Raw genomic sequence first — 16,197 nt, forward strand, 5'->3', positions numbered from 1 at the left:
ACATAATCCCATCTTACCTTCTCTTTTAAATCCTATTTTCATAGTTTACGGATAATAGGGTAAAGTCCAATTTCATTGCTCGACAGACAATCATCGACGGAGAGGGAATAAAATAATATCCAGGTCACTGCATCGGTTGTACACTAAACTACGATTCAAGTGTCGAAGCGCTGGTGTTTGCAATGCTAAAAAAAAAAAAAAACCATGCAATGCCAATGTCTCGTTGTCGAGCGAGTGGAAGAAAGAGAAAAAAAAACTCGTCGTAATTTGCGCTCCGTGCTTTTTTGACTTTCAGATCTGGTTTACCGGCCCGAGATATCCGATTCACCCTCTACCCGGTGGGCTTCATCATAAGCGCCATCTTCCTGGCAGCGACCCTCGCCGCCGGTTGGCTACTACCGGCCTCTCATCACGTCCTTCACTGGCGCTGTCAGACGCACCACGTCGCCTGCCTCATGCTTGGCGACATCTCCATGGCCGTCATACAATTGGCCGGGAATTCGTTGCAGGGCGAGTTCTGCCGTGCATTAGGTGAGTACGTCCATCTTCGTTGCTCGCACTAGTGACAGACGCACGAGATACGGACACGTGACCGTCGAGCTCGCGCCACGATAACGTGCAAACGCTGCTACGTTGTAGCGTCCTTCCTCGACTGGATCCAAAAATCGTTCCGTATATAACAAGCTCGTGCCGCCGTCGTGCGTAATTAAGTTCCCTCGGATTGGTCGGTGACGATCATTGAGATTATCCCAGCGATTGATAACCCCGGTGCTGACCTCCCAAGAAGAAGCTCATCAAGGGCCGTATCGTACTTTCGATACTTCATTACATGGGGAGTTGTAAGCGATGACCAATCGAGGCATTGGGAAAAGTTTTCTCGCAGACTCGGGCAAAATCATAAAAACGACGGCCGCACACAGCAGTGAGAATATGCTGCTCCTGGCGAGCATCTCCGCCCGTACGTGTAGTTACGCGCGCACGAGGCCCGAAGAGGGAAAAGCATGTGAAGTGAGGCGGCCCCTTTGACTTTCTGCCAAGTCCATTACCAACTGCGCGTTTATTGCATTTTTTCCTCATGGCTCGCGCGCGGGCGCGCGTGTGCGTGCGCGCACCGTCTATAGAATACAGCCCTGTCTAACATGTACGGCTCGTTAAATCAAGTTTGGATTGTTTATGACGGCTAGCATAAGCCAATAGGGATACATTTCATCTCGATTATAAGCCTGTTCACCTCGTGCGCGGCTTTCCACGTCGTGCACTTCACAATCGCAAATGGAGATTATTATTAATAATGTAATAGGCTCTTTTTGTCTACTGGAACGAATTCATAAGATTTCAGGACATTTTCGGTGATTCTTAAGCAACAAAGAAAACCGCAAAATTATCTCAAAGGAATGCGTAGTAAATCAACCATCGATCAATAATTTATGGGTAATCTTATGATCATAATCAAAGAATTATAGCGACGACGACGACGGCATCAACAACAGCAACAACAACAACAATGACAACAACAACAACAACAACAACTACTACTACTACTACTACAGCAACAGTAGCAAGAACGTGAACAACGGTGACGACGATAGTCGTCGTTAATGATAATAATGATGTTGAGGAATAAGTGGAATAAGAAAATGATAGCCATACCGAGGTCTTTGGCATTTAAATTTTAAACTTGCACGTAATTTTATTGTGTATTCGCTCTTATCCGAGTACAAAGAATAATTTCAATATGGCTCGACTAGTTACTATTGTTTATGTCACATCTTTTCCAAACAATCATCAGAATTAAGGGGCTTTAAAAAAAATTTCAAACAGAAGAAACTTTTAAATTAAAACTGTGATAAGTAATAATAAAGAATTAGGTCTTCTCCACCATCCTTAACATCCCTAACTCCATTCCCCCCGGCAAATCCCTGATTTTTCATTGATCTCGGAGTCAGCGAGCGGCGAGACAGAAGCACTCGGCGAGCGAAAAAGCTAGCGCATTAATAATCGGAGCTTACAAAGGCAAGAAGTAAGTGATAGATAGATAGAAGCTCAACGGACTAAGTAAAGTACGGGAGAGGGAGTAGAAGAAGCTTCGGAGAAAAAAAAAAGTTGCGCCTGAATGATAAAGGATGGTTGAGCAGGCTGGCAAAGTGAGGGAGGGGGATGGGGGATTGGGGGGATCGAGCATGCGAGAAAGATGGTGAAACAATCGAGCGACTGGCCACGGGAGGAGAGGAAGAAACGGTTACAAACTAAAAGAAGAGGACGCGGATCCATAACAAAATACGAAAGCAATAAATCACCCGATTGCCGAGCCGCGCACAACTGCGCGAAAGTAACGAGTGAGAGGCCGTCGCGCGCCTTTCGAGTCTTGGCAAAACGAGCTTGAAGAGGCTTCATAAATCTTCCGAGATTGTTTCTTTTCACCTACCCCTTCCACAATTCCTCCTCCTCCTCCTCCTCCTCCTCCTCTTCCCGCCCCCTCCATTCTCCTCATCATCGCCGATGAGTCGCCGTCACCCTTGCCGTCACCGGTCTCCCATCTCGGGCTTTTGTATCAAATTTAGACCGAAGGATCGACCCACCCCCATCAGTTTCACGTAATTAGTTTGCTTAACAATTTGTGATCGATGGAAATTTAAGCTTTACGAGCCGCGGCTATACTCGTCCGCCTGCTGCTCCTGCTGCTGCTGCTGCTGCTGCTGCTGCTGCTGTGCCCTTGGGTGGACACTTAATCCTGGACTAAGAACTTTTCGCAGCAAGGAGATAAACTCGCGCCGACGAAACGCGCGACGTCAAAATGGACGAGCCATTGATGAACTATCGCCGCGCGCTTTTCCCATCCACCGTCCTGATTATATAGTGCGACGTCTATTGCCACTTGACGCACTCGCTCTGTCACTCTTTTTACAATGGTCCATCGAGTTATTGCTCCGGCAATGTTTCTCCATTATTTTTCTACGAGCCGAGGCTACATTTCAAAAATTACGAGGCCAGATAAAGAAAAGCGTCGATTTGTCTGTCCTCCTCCCATACATGTTGTCGCCCGAAAACCCGTATGCTACGGCCGTATACGTCGTCATTAATCAATGTAGGCAATTATCTTAATTTAATGCGAGGAATTTTTATACCGCGATCAAGCTATTCTTATACCAAAAAAAAAAAAAAATCATTATTATTCAAACAACCAAGCACACCTTCACAAACAATACGAATTCGACATCGTTGTTCTATGTGTTCGGATCTCATTGTGGAATCCATTATCGAAGCGATTTAAGAAAATTTGTAATATTATAATGTCATAAAAATGGCAAGACTTCGTTAATGATTTTTATTTCTATATATCAAATAGCATGATAATTTGATGAATACATTATGTTTATCATTAGGCGTGAAAGGGGCAAGTTTTTTTTTTAGGCTGAGTTTAAGCTAATTCCATCGATGATTAAGGTGAAAGATAACAAAAATTTCCAGGTATAATTTGAAAATGAGCAATGATTGATGGTTCATTAGGCGACGCTCTCTCGCGAATTCGTAGTCGAATTATCTTTTCGAGTCGTTGAACGATTTGCACAAGCAGCGACCATTTTAATATGCAATTCGAAGACAGGGATCCGATATCATCACCGTCCAATATCAAGATCAGTCAATATTTAATAACTCTTCCCCACAACTTTTTAATATCCGCCGATAACCCTTCAATTGTACAAATATAATAGTCTGGATTGACGCAATTTCAGAGATCGAAGATTCGATAAGCCAAGACATTTTTTGCTATTTGCTATTGTCGTCCCGTGAATATTCGCTATCCTTTAACCTGTGTCGAACGATCGACGAGAAATCATTTGACTCAATGATCGCTAGAATTGTACCAAGTATTCAACTAATTACCAATTAACTACCAATAAAATACGAGAATGCAATATAAGCTTTAGTAAAAATACATTTGTCATTACTTGGTAATGACTTTATAGTAATTGTCAGTAATCTCAAAACAAGCACGGTCAAAATAACAATCATTGACTTTTATGTTTTTCGCTGATGAATTAACAACAATTAGGGATGATAAATTTTCTTTCATGAAAGCCAAGTTGGAAATTACAATTTTTTATCTGATTTGTGTCCTCGATAGTCGTTTGAGTGTAACAACTGTGCGTTCGACTCGAAAATTCTTGATCGGATCCTGACGATCTTGACGATAATCAAACACATTTGCAGCCCAACAACCTGAATATTCGTCAATTTTCGACAGGTGAGCTGACATGGTCGTGGCATCGTCTCGTGTCAGGGTCGACCAGAACGTGGCATCGAAACGATAATCGAAATGCTCCTCGAAACGGAGTGGCGTGCGCCGAGTAACCGGACGTCGAGAACGCGACGAGCACGCGCCCGATTTTCCGACCGAAGCGATCGCTTCCCTATTCATCGGATTCCACTCTCGGGGCTAATTATTCGGATAATCGGGTGGGTAATCCGCTCTCTCTCTCTCTCTCTCTCTCTCTCTCTCTCTCTCTCTCTCTCCCTCTCTCCCTTCCTCTCTCATCGGTAGATCGACGGGCGCGCAATGAGGGGCACGAAAACACGAGCCCTCGGTGCGCGGAATTCAATTAGCCGCGGCGATTAAGCGTCGCAACGCGCTCGGTCCACTACGGGATTTCCCGAATTCTCCGACGGTCTCTTGAAGCTGCCCATCCGGGCGCCGCCGACCCATCCACTAAGAACGTCCGAGGAGGGGAACTCTGGTGTGTTAGGCACCCATGCTGGAGCCGCTCTCTCATGTTTTTATCGTGGCTGATTCATCGCTTCGGATGGACGAGAGAGCGCATTTGCCGAGGGTGCCGAGGCCATTTGGAGTTACGGATGGATGGACCAATGGAGCTTCCGCTGCGAGAGTTGCAAAAGGCACGTCCGTTGTATTTTATAAATTTAAGAGGGCCGCCGTGGTTTCTTAATAATGCTGCTTGACGCCCGACGTTCATATTCAGCCGAAGACTTTCCCCCGATGAATATCGAATATTTATAATCGAGGAATTCAACAGCGTTGGCACACAATTATTAATGCACGCCAATTGTCAACTTTGGCATTGCTTTTTCTCAAAAATTCTCCCATCCCCCTCTATAACCAAACTCCGTCGGTCAATTACCAACTGGCACTAAAAAGCAAAGGTATTGCTTCTTATGGGCGATTTTCTGTGTCTGTTTGTGCGTGTGAGCGCGCGTATGTTGTGTAAAAGCACGTTAACAAGGTAATTTCCATTTCAAATTGAAGAAATTAATGTCTGCTCGAGACTTTCAAACCGACTCGCTGGTTTATACAACATCCTGCTTTTTAAAAGCGACGCCGGGGTCTCGTTGCACTCCGTCACTCCTGTGGCACACGAGCGCATCGTTACCGCTTACTCACCGAATCAAACTTCACTCCATATTGCCAATGCTCGATTGATATTCGCAAAGAACAACGCCCCGTTGGCTTCATCGAAATCCCGACTCGTCATTGACTCCTTCGCCAAGACTACTCGTAACTCGTAATAATTGATTAATCATCGACGCTAATAAGATGAATTCTAGTCACTCGACGACACCGAGCCGAGTACGACAATGGGCCCTGAATAACCACCTTCTACGTCGATTTGAAAACACTTTGAAACATAATTAAAATGACGCTTGCAAGTGCGGCTCGTGCACATATTATCGACTCTCGACGGGAATTCTCAACGTAAGTGTGCGCTTCTAATAACGAGGCTAGGAAATTACTTTCTACGTGTAAAAGAGGCAACGATGAGTGAACGCAGCAGATGTTAATCGACGAGTCAAATGGTGGAAAGTCCGTCGAGTAGGACACAAGATGTTGCGAGTGGTGGGAGATGAAGGCACTGGAGAAAGTGGGATCGAGCGGACGTTCCACATTCTGCGAACATGACTCGGGCAGCGGGTAGAGGAAGGTGGAGGAGGAAGACTTATCTCGACAACTTTACGAATGGCGTTGTGGTCCAAAAATCACGTGCAAGGTGTACGTACGAGGTCCAGTTACCTTGTTCGTTGCAGTTTTACGGCAATTATCTGCTAATGTACATGTCGATGATTGTTCAGTTTTTTTCGGTGTAATGTACCTTTTTTTTTCTTTTTTTTTTTTTTCTTAGATATATATAAAGTTCATAGTACGCGATCGCTGACGATATCTCCACGAAGTCGGCGATCGTTGTGGAAATAATTATCTTAGGTACAACGAATTTTTTTTAATTGAATTTCGGTTATTTTATCGATTATTGTTTTTTCTTTTCATTATAGAACTCGTGACCGTAAAAAAATCGATTGTTTTTTTTTCTCTTTAAATTGTAAGTAAAAGTGTGTTTATCATCGTGTTATATTATTTAGCCACTGAAATGGTTCCACTGTTTTTTATTAATTATAAATAACTTCTTTCATGAAAATTTTGCAAGTGAATACTGTACTCAAGTGGTTGTCGTAGCAGTGTTATAATTAATAAAAAATTTTTTTATTAACAAATGAAATATTATAAGGTAAAAATAATGATGCAATTGAAAGACTTGAAAAATAGCTTATACAGTTCATTTTTAAGAAAAGCCAAATATATATCAATTTAAACGATACAATTGGAATAATTTAAGATTCTCATGTACGAAATATAAACACAATTGCCGCAAGTTTCTGAGAATGAATTCTCAGAAGATAAGTAGGGAGAGTATAAAGAGATATAAAGACAATACGCATTTTGAGCGGATTTACTAAGCCATTCTCCCTGTCGAACGGAATGCCGTTCAATTCCTTTCCTCCCTCCTTCAATCTCACTTTTTCGCGCTCTCTCTCTCTCTCTCTCTCTCTCTCTCTCTCTCTCGCCTCCTCTCCCCCATGTGCCTCTTTGTCATGCAGTTACTCACTGGCTCGCTCACTCTTGGGGTCCTTTAATAACTTCTCCGAATCAATCGCCAAATTAAAACGAGTACACGTACACGCGCAACTTGTCGTATGGGCAATTTCATTACTTATACGAGACTGAAGGAGTACACAAAACGAAGAAAAAAGTAAAGTAGCGAGAAGGAGAAGTGGAGGCAAAAGAAACCGAGGGGGAGAGTCTTTAGTCGCGCTTGATTGTTCGCGGGGCGAAAAAAGCATCGAGCAAGGCCCCGGTGTGCGTACCTTAGAATGCGGTATTCGCACTATAGACGCTGCTCTGCCCTTATCCGTACGCATGCGCAGATAGTCTGAGACGTATCTCATTATTGAATGCCCGAGAAGCATATAATGTGGCTCTTGCCCATCTGGGCAGAATGATTAAAGAGGTACACTCGGGATGGACAGCCGAGACTTTTTCCGGGGGAGAATTCGACGACGGGGAGGTATCGGTGCTTAAGATGCTTACTCGACTCTCTTTTCCTATGAAATCCCCTTGGCCGATTGAAAAACCGATTTCTCCGGTTCAAAAAATAACTGATACACGCTCTTTCCATATTATTATCATAGTATGGCATGCGAAAGTTGCGCTCTGGATTTCATAGAAAGATTTTATACCGAGCTATGCTATATTATTATGCTGAAACGATGATTGCCTGACCTTAATCTTACGATTGATGCACCATCGGTGCTGCATAAGTACGATGAATTATTCTTCCTTTATCGCCGTCATCTTCAAGTGTCTTCAGAAATCCTCTCAAAGCCAGTGGCATTTCATGTGTATCACATTAATTGAAAGATTGATTGCGGAAAATTCCGCGCCATTTCCTCAAAATAAAGGGTGGTGCGAGACGGATTAAGCATTTGAATTACAGAAAATAGAATTAAATTAGAGAAGAAATCGTAGATGAGGGAAAGTTTTCAGCTACCCTCTGTCACTCGTGTGAAAGTGCTCTTCCGTGTGCGTCGTCTACGTGTAAGGGCTAATGTATCTGACATAAATTTAATCGTCATTCCCATCAGTCAGAGCAGTCGGAAGTTTGTTATACGAGCGCCTGGAAAATAAAGTCCAACCTTTGCCTTTCATTCGTGCTAATATATATTCTTAAAATATTTTTCAATAACATAATTGTTTTCCCGAAAAGTATAATTTATACGCTTTAGAATGTTAACTTAATCGCGATTCGGCCGGCTTTGCTCTCGAATGTTACGTGAACATTAACACATTTTGCGTATACATTAGGAATTGAAGCATTAGGCTCGTAATCGCCTTTCTCGTCCCTCCGGCCCTTTTATTCCAGATGAATATCGCTCGAGGATTTGCTACGTTTTTTTTTCTTCCTTTCAGATTACTCATTTCGTTTACTTATTTGCTTGATATAGAGTTGAATAGAGTATGACTATTAAGAGCAATTGACGTACGCTTGCCTACTATTGCTATGGGTGTTTATCTTTGATCTATACGCACGCTTTCGTACAAAATTAACAGACATCTTATCGCAGCGAATGAAAATGCTCGTTGAAAATAAATTAAATCAATATCTAACTTAGTTTACTTTATAATTCGATGAAATAGTGAACACAACCATACGACATTATGGATGCAGCAGGACGTTTTCGCGCAGTACACGTGCTCTCAGAGACAGTTGTCATTTCCCTTGCATCGCATCCTTACGATCCTACACTCCTGCAGTCCCAATTATATTCAAATCGCACATCGCCGTCAGAGGCACCGAATCGAGATTATGATGAGCTTCTGGCAAAGAAGCACCTTGGTTGCTGGTTGCTCGTCCAGTTCCTATCGCGATCGTATCCCCTTAATTTTCTTGGTCCATTTTGGCCAGCTGCATAGCTGCAGCAATTGATTAGAACTTGTTATTAAAAGCTGAATTCGATTAACATAATTGACTTGAGAAAGTAAAATTCTTCGCCGAAATACTTTACAATATTAACAATAGTAATGACGACGCAATTATGCGAAAGAAATTACCATACCAAGGCCTAACTAATACAGCTATAATATAAAAAAACTAACACATAATGAACAATAACAGAATAAATAAAAGGCTCCCCCCCCCTCCACATCACCCTCTCACTCCCACTCCCACTCCCACTCCCCGCCGACCTAAATTTACGAATGTACGTAAAATAAAAACAGAATAAAATGATAAACAAGAATCTGAGCCATCGCCTCTCGAGGATTGACAGGACGCTTCGAACGAGGCTCGCCTCTCGCTTCTTCGACTCCGTCGGGAGAAACGGCATATAATGGACTCGCTCCCCTCACTCTCGTTCATTCCGTTTCTTCCTGGTCTCGCAACTCCTCGCCGTAATCAGCAGGAGATGAACGCGAGGCAGAACGCGCGCGCTATTAAAATTCAAATGGCAGCCACTTGACGCGCGTGCGTTTCATACCTCTCGGGCGCTTCCACACATGCGCAAACACGCTCGCACACACAACGCCCGCACACGTCAGACCACATACGTATAACACACCCCTCCCTTCGGTATCCCCCCCCCCTCTCACGCTCACACACACACACACACGCGCGCGCGCGCGCGCGCGCACGCACACACTGTGGTTATGTGTGCGTAATGTCGTGTGCGTTAGCTCCGGAATATGGCTACGTATGCCGGATGCGCGTCCTTCCCCTTAGTCCCCAGTGCGAATAATTTATATGTACAATAAGTGGCTTTGAGAATATTTTACTTTTAAACTTTGACAATTTACTGCCTTTCTTATGTAAATTAAACGCGCAATCGACAATGGACAAAGTTTCTGATAATCGCACTTGTGTAATTGCGGGCCTTCCTATAAACATTAGACTTTATGAACGCATGGTGGCCGCTTGTTTATTAATCCAACTGCTTATATACTAATTTACAGATTTTACGAGAAGTTTTATTCGAGAGATTAAAAAGTATATGCATTACCAAGTTGTATCGCAAATAATTAGATATAGTTGAGAACCGAGTTCATTCTACGCTGTTCAAATATTTCGTATTACTACACGTATAAGCGCACAGACACTCGAGTCGAGCTTTACAATTCATGATTTTTTACTGTTTCATTGAAATAAAGAGTCGTGACAAACGAATGTCAGAAATTTTAATTGTTAAATGTTTTACAATTTTGACTGAATTTTAATAAAGTTCGTATCACCGAATGTCATACTCTATCGTACGACATTCTGAATCGTCCAATTCAAATTTTTAGTTCTACAGATCGTAATGATGAATAAATTCCCTTAACTAACCGCGCTAAAAAGTAATGGAGTAAATAATAAAGTATCGATGCAGATAATAGAAAAGCAATAAAAATGTTCTCATTACGTTCATAGGGAAGGAGCAGGATGAGCTATTCACAATTTGGTACGGAATCTTAATGTAAGCAACTAGCCGTTGCCTGTCATGCATCTCGGTCATGATAACGCGATAAACGCGATAACGCGTCGTAGATAGGAATCGATGAAAAGAGGACGGCCCGTTGAGATTTCGGTTACACGTAGATTGCCGGGCGCCTTTTATCGGTGCGCGATAAAGGAACCGAAAGCAATATGTCACTGACCCGCCGCCGAGCTTTCCCCATTGTTTGTATACGGTAGTCGTGGCTCGGCGTTAGGCGTCAACGCTTCCCCATTGTTTTCCCTGAAAACAAGACACGAAACTCTCGCCCGTGACTTTGGCCTCGGCCAAGATAACGCACCCTCGAGAAGTTGGCGCGCCCTCCCCTCGCCGCATTCTGCTTCTTGCCTCTTTTCCGCCAGTGCCCTTACTGCTGCTGCTGCCGCCGCCGCCGCCGCCGCCGCCGCCGCCGCTGCTCTTGTCACTGCTCTATACGAGCAACGAATTTATCGTTTGCTCGTGCGACAGCCGAGAAAAAAGAGCGCAATGCTTTTGAATGTAGAGCACTTTGGATGGCGAGCGCAAAACGGATTAAGAGGCTGAACTTTACGTTCCGAGGAATAAATTTGCTGGTTTCGTGGGTAAAACATAACAATCCATTACTTACACGGGACAATCGAAAGTTTAATTAGATGTCGCGAGGCCCGATTATGTCGAGCGGTAATGTTTAAAAAATTATAATTCAAGCACGACTTTTGTGTTAGAATGGCAAATGATCGATGGATTATAGATAATGATCGATGAATAGAATAATGCACACTTGTGTAATTATATAAATCAATGGAGCGCGTATTTTTGGAAAATGAAAAGCACTCGAAGTCTCAGTTTAACCGATTCGATCCTAAACTCGCAATCTACAACTAGACGACGACGACGACGACGACGACGACGACGACGACGACGACGACGACGACGACGACGACGACGACGACGACGACGACGACGACGACGACGACGACGACGACGACGACGACGACGACGACGACGACGACGACGACGACGACGACGACGACGACGACGACGACGACGACGACGACGACGACGACGACGACGACGACGACGACGACGACGACGACGACGACGACGACGACGACGACGACGACGACGACGACGACGACGACGACGACGACGACGACGACGACGACGACGACGACGACGACGACGACGACGACGACGACGACGACGACGACGACGACGACGACGACGACGACGACGACGACGACGACGACGACGACGACGACGACGACGACGACGACGACGACGACGACGACGACGACGACGACGACGACGACGACGACGACGACGACGACGACGACGACGACGACGACGACGACGACGACGACGACGACGACGACGACGACGACGACGACGACGACGACGACGACGACGACGACGACGACGACGACGACGACGACGACGACGACGACGACGACGACGACGACGACGACGACGACGACGACGACGACGACGACGACAACGACAACGACAACACAACAACAGCAACAACAACAACAACAACAATAATTAAGAAACGAATTTTTTTCAACGCTATTTTAACGAAAGTCTATAAAGTGGAGGGAATTTATTCTTGAAGTAAGTGCCAACTAGTGAATTTCGTTGTCTCGTGCGTTTGTATTTCTACATTGGAGCGAGGAATTTTCTAACATGTAGTTCGACAGTTTGCAGCAGACATAAATCGCCTTTGAATTTTCCGTCAGCTGCTTGCCGCGCAACTGAGTGAAAGAAAAACCGTTCACCTTTTTCATTTTGTTGCTCTTTATTCGTTTTTCTTTGTGTAGCTTTCACTATCTATCTCATTTTCTAGTGAAATCAGGCTGTATATTTCTGTCTTCGATCGATTCCAATGGAATCACAGCTCTGTCCGTAAAATCCGAGCCACAATCGCTTCTTCGGATCTCCTTTGCTTTCTTCTATCCAAGGATCGTAGACCATTTTGTTAGCGCGTCAACATAATTGCTTTCACTTTATATTTTGTTAAATCGAACGAATTCAAGGAGTATGTCAAAATATATACTTGTTCATAGTCGTCTAAACATTATATTTTGAATCCCGGCCCCGGGATCACTTATTGAACAAACAGTGGAAAAACATTGAGGTTTAAAAAACGAAATTCCAATAAAACGGACGATTCTTTTTATTTATTCGTATATTCGGCATGGACTGTAGTAGTATTTATTAATTTTTTTCGGGACTATTTGACGAATCGGTAATTTGAAATATAGTTATTTACCTTTAATATTATTATAGTGAATCGCAGATTAAACCACACAGCCTTAGGTGCGCTCAGTGCTTAGTATTACTAAGAACTTAGATGTTATTCTATTAACAATTATAAAGACAACAATTATAATGTTGTTTATAATGGAATTTTTCATAGAGTCTATAAACGCCAGTTGTTTTTAATCTAAAAGTATACGCGATTAAAAATGTGGATCGGAATTATGAAAACGACTTTTCTTAATAGTGTCATACCTTCTTCTGCATTTCCAATATCTCGTAAACTATTTCAATACTAAAGTAGAAAGGTATTGCGTCGGTAAAACAGGGCTCGAGCATAATGACGGGGGTTGTTCAATCACAATGGCAATACACATAGTTAAAGTATAAAGTCTTTAATGAATTACCTTGCCGTGATCTTTCTATTCGTTTTCAACATCGCGCTAGCTAATATCAACAATTGTCTCCGTGTAAATAGCAATACGATACCACTCAAGCGACCTCGTGCGAGCTGCCGATTGGCTACTACTGGTTTCAACTTATGTACTTTCTCTGCATGCATTTAATGGGTTTTCAAATTTTTTTTATTACGAGTAAAAAAAGACGAAGAAGAAAAAGAAGGAAAGAAAGAAAGAAAAAAAAAAAAGGAAATGAAAGGAAAATGTGGTACGGAACGGAAAATTTTTCGTTTTATTTTTTTTCTTCTGATCTAGTGTTACCGGGGTGCGTTGTATTACTTTTATTCGTCGATCTTCGGTGAAAGAAGGAAAAAACCAAGAGAATTCACTGGAATTACACTGTTCGATACTTTGTAATGTTTCGTACGCCATTCTTTATAGCACATATACGTGTGCTTGTATAATAGTATTGTACAATCGTCGCTTTTATTGCAGGAAATATAAGGATTCATTTAAGCATTCAAGAATTAAAGAAATTTAAGAATACAATTATTACTACATTTTACGGATATATACATATTACCTTAAACAATGAGTTGACTAAAAAAATTTTTACTCTTATTTCTTTCATGATTATTTAAAAAATAAATGTTCTTAATTTTGAAATAAACTAGATATTATGTTATTGGTTCATAAGTTATGAGAATTTATGAAATATTATGAGTATTTGGTAATGATTATATTTGCACATTATTTAATTTTCAAATCAAACTGGGATATTTAAATTCAAGTTAATCAACGAGAAACGAGAAAAACTATTATATATTGTGTTTTATGAAAATGTTCATAATAAATATTATGTAGTTTATGAAAGCAAATTGAATCGTGCAATTTTTTTTTTTTTTTTTTTTTTTTTTTTTTTTTGAAATAATAATGACAAATACTATTTTACACGAGGATTGCCCGGTAATTACGTTATTTTCGCGAAAATGCATTATTAGGGTTAATTTAATTAAACGGGCATTGTTAATTTGAGAAGCGCAGTTGAAAAATAAATGTGTTTATATGAAATAGCATGGAGTCATTATTAGATCAATTTTTTTTTATTTAAAAAGAAATAAATAATGAAATAACGAGAAGAAAAAATAAAACTTCACATAGAAGTTTATTAATGATACGAATTTCGTCAGAATTATATATGTAAGAGGAAGGGATATGGTGAAAGGTCGATGAGAAATAAGATTTGTTCAGCATTGTTCATACAATCTTTATTTAAGTAGGACCAACTGGTAACGCAGTTCTTTAACGAGATGTAGAGAGCGATTGCTCATTTTTCGAAATTTTGTCACTGTAGGAAGGATAGTTAGTTGATCGTGAGTAAAGCAAGAATGCGTGTTCGACTTTATGTTTGTGCTGGAAGTGGCTCAACCATTCTTGTCCCTCTTTTTCTTCCATTATTTTGCCTACATTTGTCCCTGCTGCGTGAACCTTTGCTTACCAATGAGCCTTGTGGATTACATGTACCCCCATGTTCGAGCTCACTTTCCGTTATAAAGGACATTATTCGTAAATGACAAAGTGGACAAAATACGGCTTTAATAAATGATTGAATAAATGATCGCTAATCCCAATTTTAAGGATTACGGCTGGAAGAAGTTAAAAGGATGACTTTCATTATTTGGGAATCCAGTAAGAATAAGTAAGGATTAGTGACTTACTGAGGCAATTACACGATTTGTAATATTTGGCTTAGTGTTATGGCAATTATTTTAACATCGAAACTCTTGTATTTTGGCTTATTTTAGCCCGAAATTATCGTAATTGATTGTTTTTATAATATTGTCGTAAATGTTTTGTTACAATCTCTTTGGCAACAAAAATGCTTCATGTTTTAGCATTACGCAGAATTTCAAGTTGTACGTAGAAAATGTTGTGTACGATAGCAATCGATTTTTTTTTTTTTATTTTTATTTATTGTTTTTGTTTTGTTTTGCTTTGGACGTATAAGACTCGATAGAAAAAAATATAAATTACACATATTTTTCAATGATAAAACATCGCATGCCGAATGAATATTGCAATAGCATATTTACTAAATACAGTTGAGCAAACCTGTACTTGCCTAATAAATGCTAAATATTGTCATGGATTATTGTTTTTAGTGTATTGTCAAGGGAGTTTAATTAATGAAAATGGCGGGTATAATGCCTCTTAAATGTAATGATATTGAATATGTCGACTATTAATTTACAAAATGTAATTCCAGCCGTGTTATTAACAAATTTTCAACTTTACAGATTATATAAAATAATATTAAATTCAGACAATCGAAATAAAGCAGACGAAAAATAAATATTGAAAAAACAATTGGGAAATACGAATTTTGATAATCATTTGGCTTTTTGTATTAGTACATATATTATAAAAATCAAAAAATTTATAGAAGGAGAAAACTGCGTGGAATAGCGCAGAAGGGCTTATAGCTATCCATAATTGACAAACGCTACTTGACTCGAAATGGTAAAAGCTTCGAAAATAAAAAAGTAATTATTAATAAAATCGGAATGTTAGAGGAGCGGGAAACGAGGGCCGTCCCAAGATATCTAACCCTTCTATCCCTTTCGCACCATAACCGTGCGATACATAAATCTTACGCACCTCTCCATGCATCTTATTTATGATGCTGGGCAGTTGGTCGAGCAAAAGCTCGATCGTCATCATTGGGATTCGTAAAAGCTCGCCGCCGAGCGTCCGATCGAACGACTCAGCCTCTCCCTCCCTCCGCTCGCCGCAACTCGTTAGCGGTGATTTGTTTCGTATTGTTTCGTTTTAACGAGCCGGATGAGCGAACGACGGATCATCAACGCTAATGACCGGCTAATTAACGAATCTGTTTTGCCGAGGCGCAACGGGAGCGTCTGGAGTTGGCCCTGATCGAATGGCGACAGCGCACGACTTTTTATGCACGGCGAGCCCTTAATCGCAGGAAATGCCTACTCGGGAAAACAAGAGTTTTCGCTCGTTACATTCATTTTGCTTTGACCGCGTCCCTGCTCTATTTGATAATGTCAACCGATGAGGTACGATTATTTCGTTAGAAGCTTAATCGTTGCTTTATTATGATTGGGGTGCCAGCGTAGACATTTTTACGATTCCATTTTCTTTTTGTGAAATCGATTTTACGCTAATCAAAATAAATGTTTATGTAAAAATATATTTTATCTATCAATTGTTAATGTTGGCCCAATAA

The 16,197-nt window shown here is 41.4% G+C and overlaps 1 protein-coding gene across 1 annotated transcript in view; it reads left to right on the plus strand.

Moving 5' to 3' along the window:
* Positions 1-16,197, plus strand: part of mthl1 (adhesion G-protein coupled receptor methuselah-like 1) — a 243,127-nt gene that overhangs the window by 15,044 nt on the left and 211,886 nt on the right. The window contains exon 3 of the mRNA XM_011502180.1: positions 296-531. Within this exon, the coding sequence (XP_011500482.1) occupies positions 296-531 (236 nt within the window). The remainder of the gene's footprint in view (positions 1-295; positions 532-16,197) is intronic.

This window comes from Ceratosolen solmsi, unplaced genomic scaffold, assembly GCF_000503995.2.
Source record: "Ceratosolen solmsi marchali unplaced genomic scaffold, CerSol_1.0 scaffold31, whole genome shotgun sequence".
Lineage (NCBI taxonomy): Eukaryota > Metazoa > Arthropoda > Insecta > Hymenoptera > Agaonidae > Ceratosolen > Ceratosolen solmsi.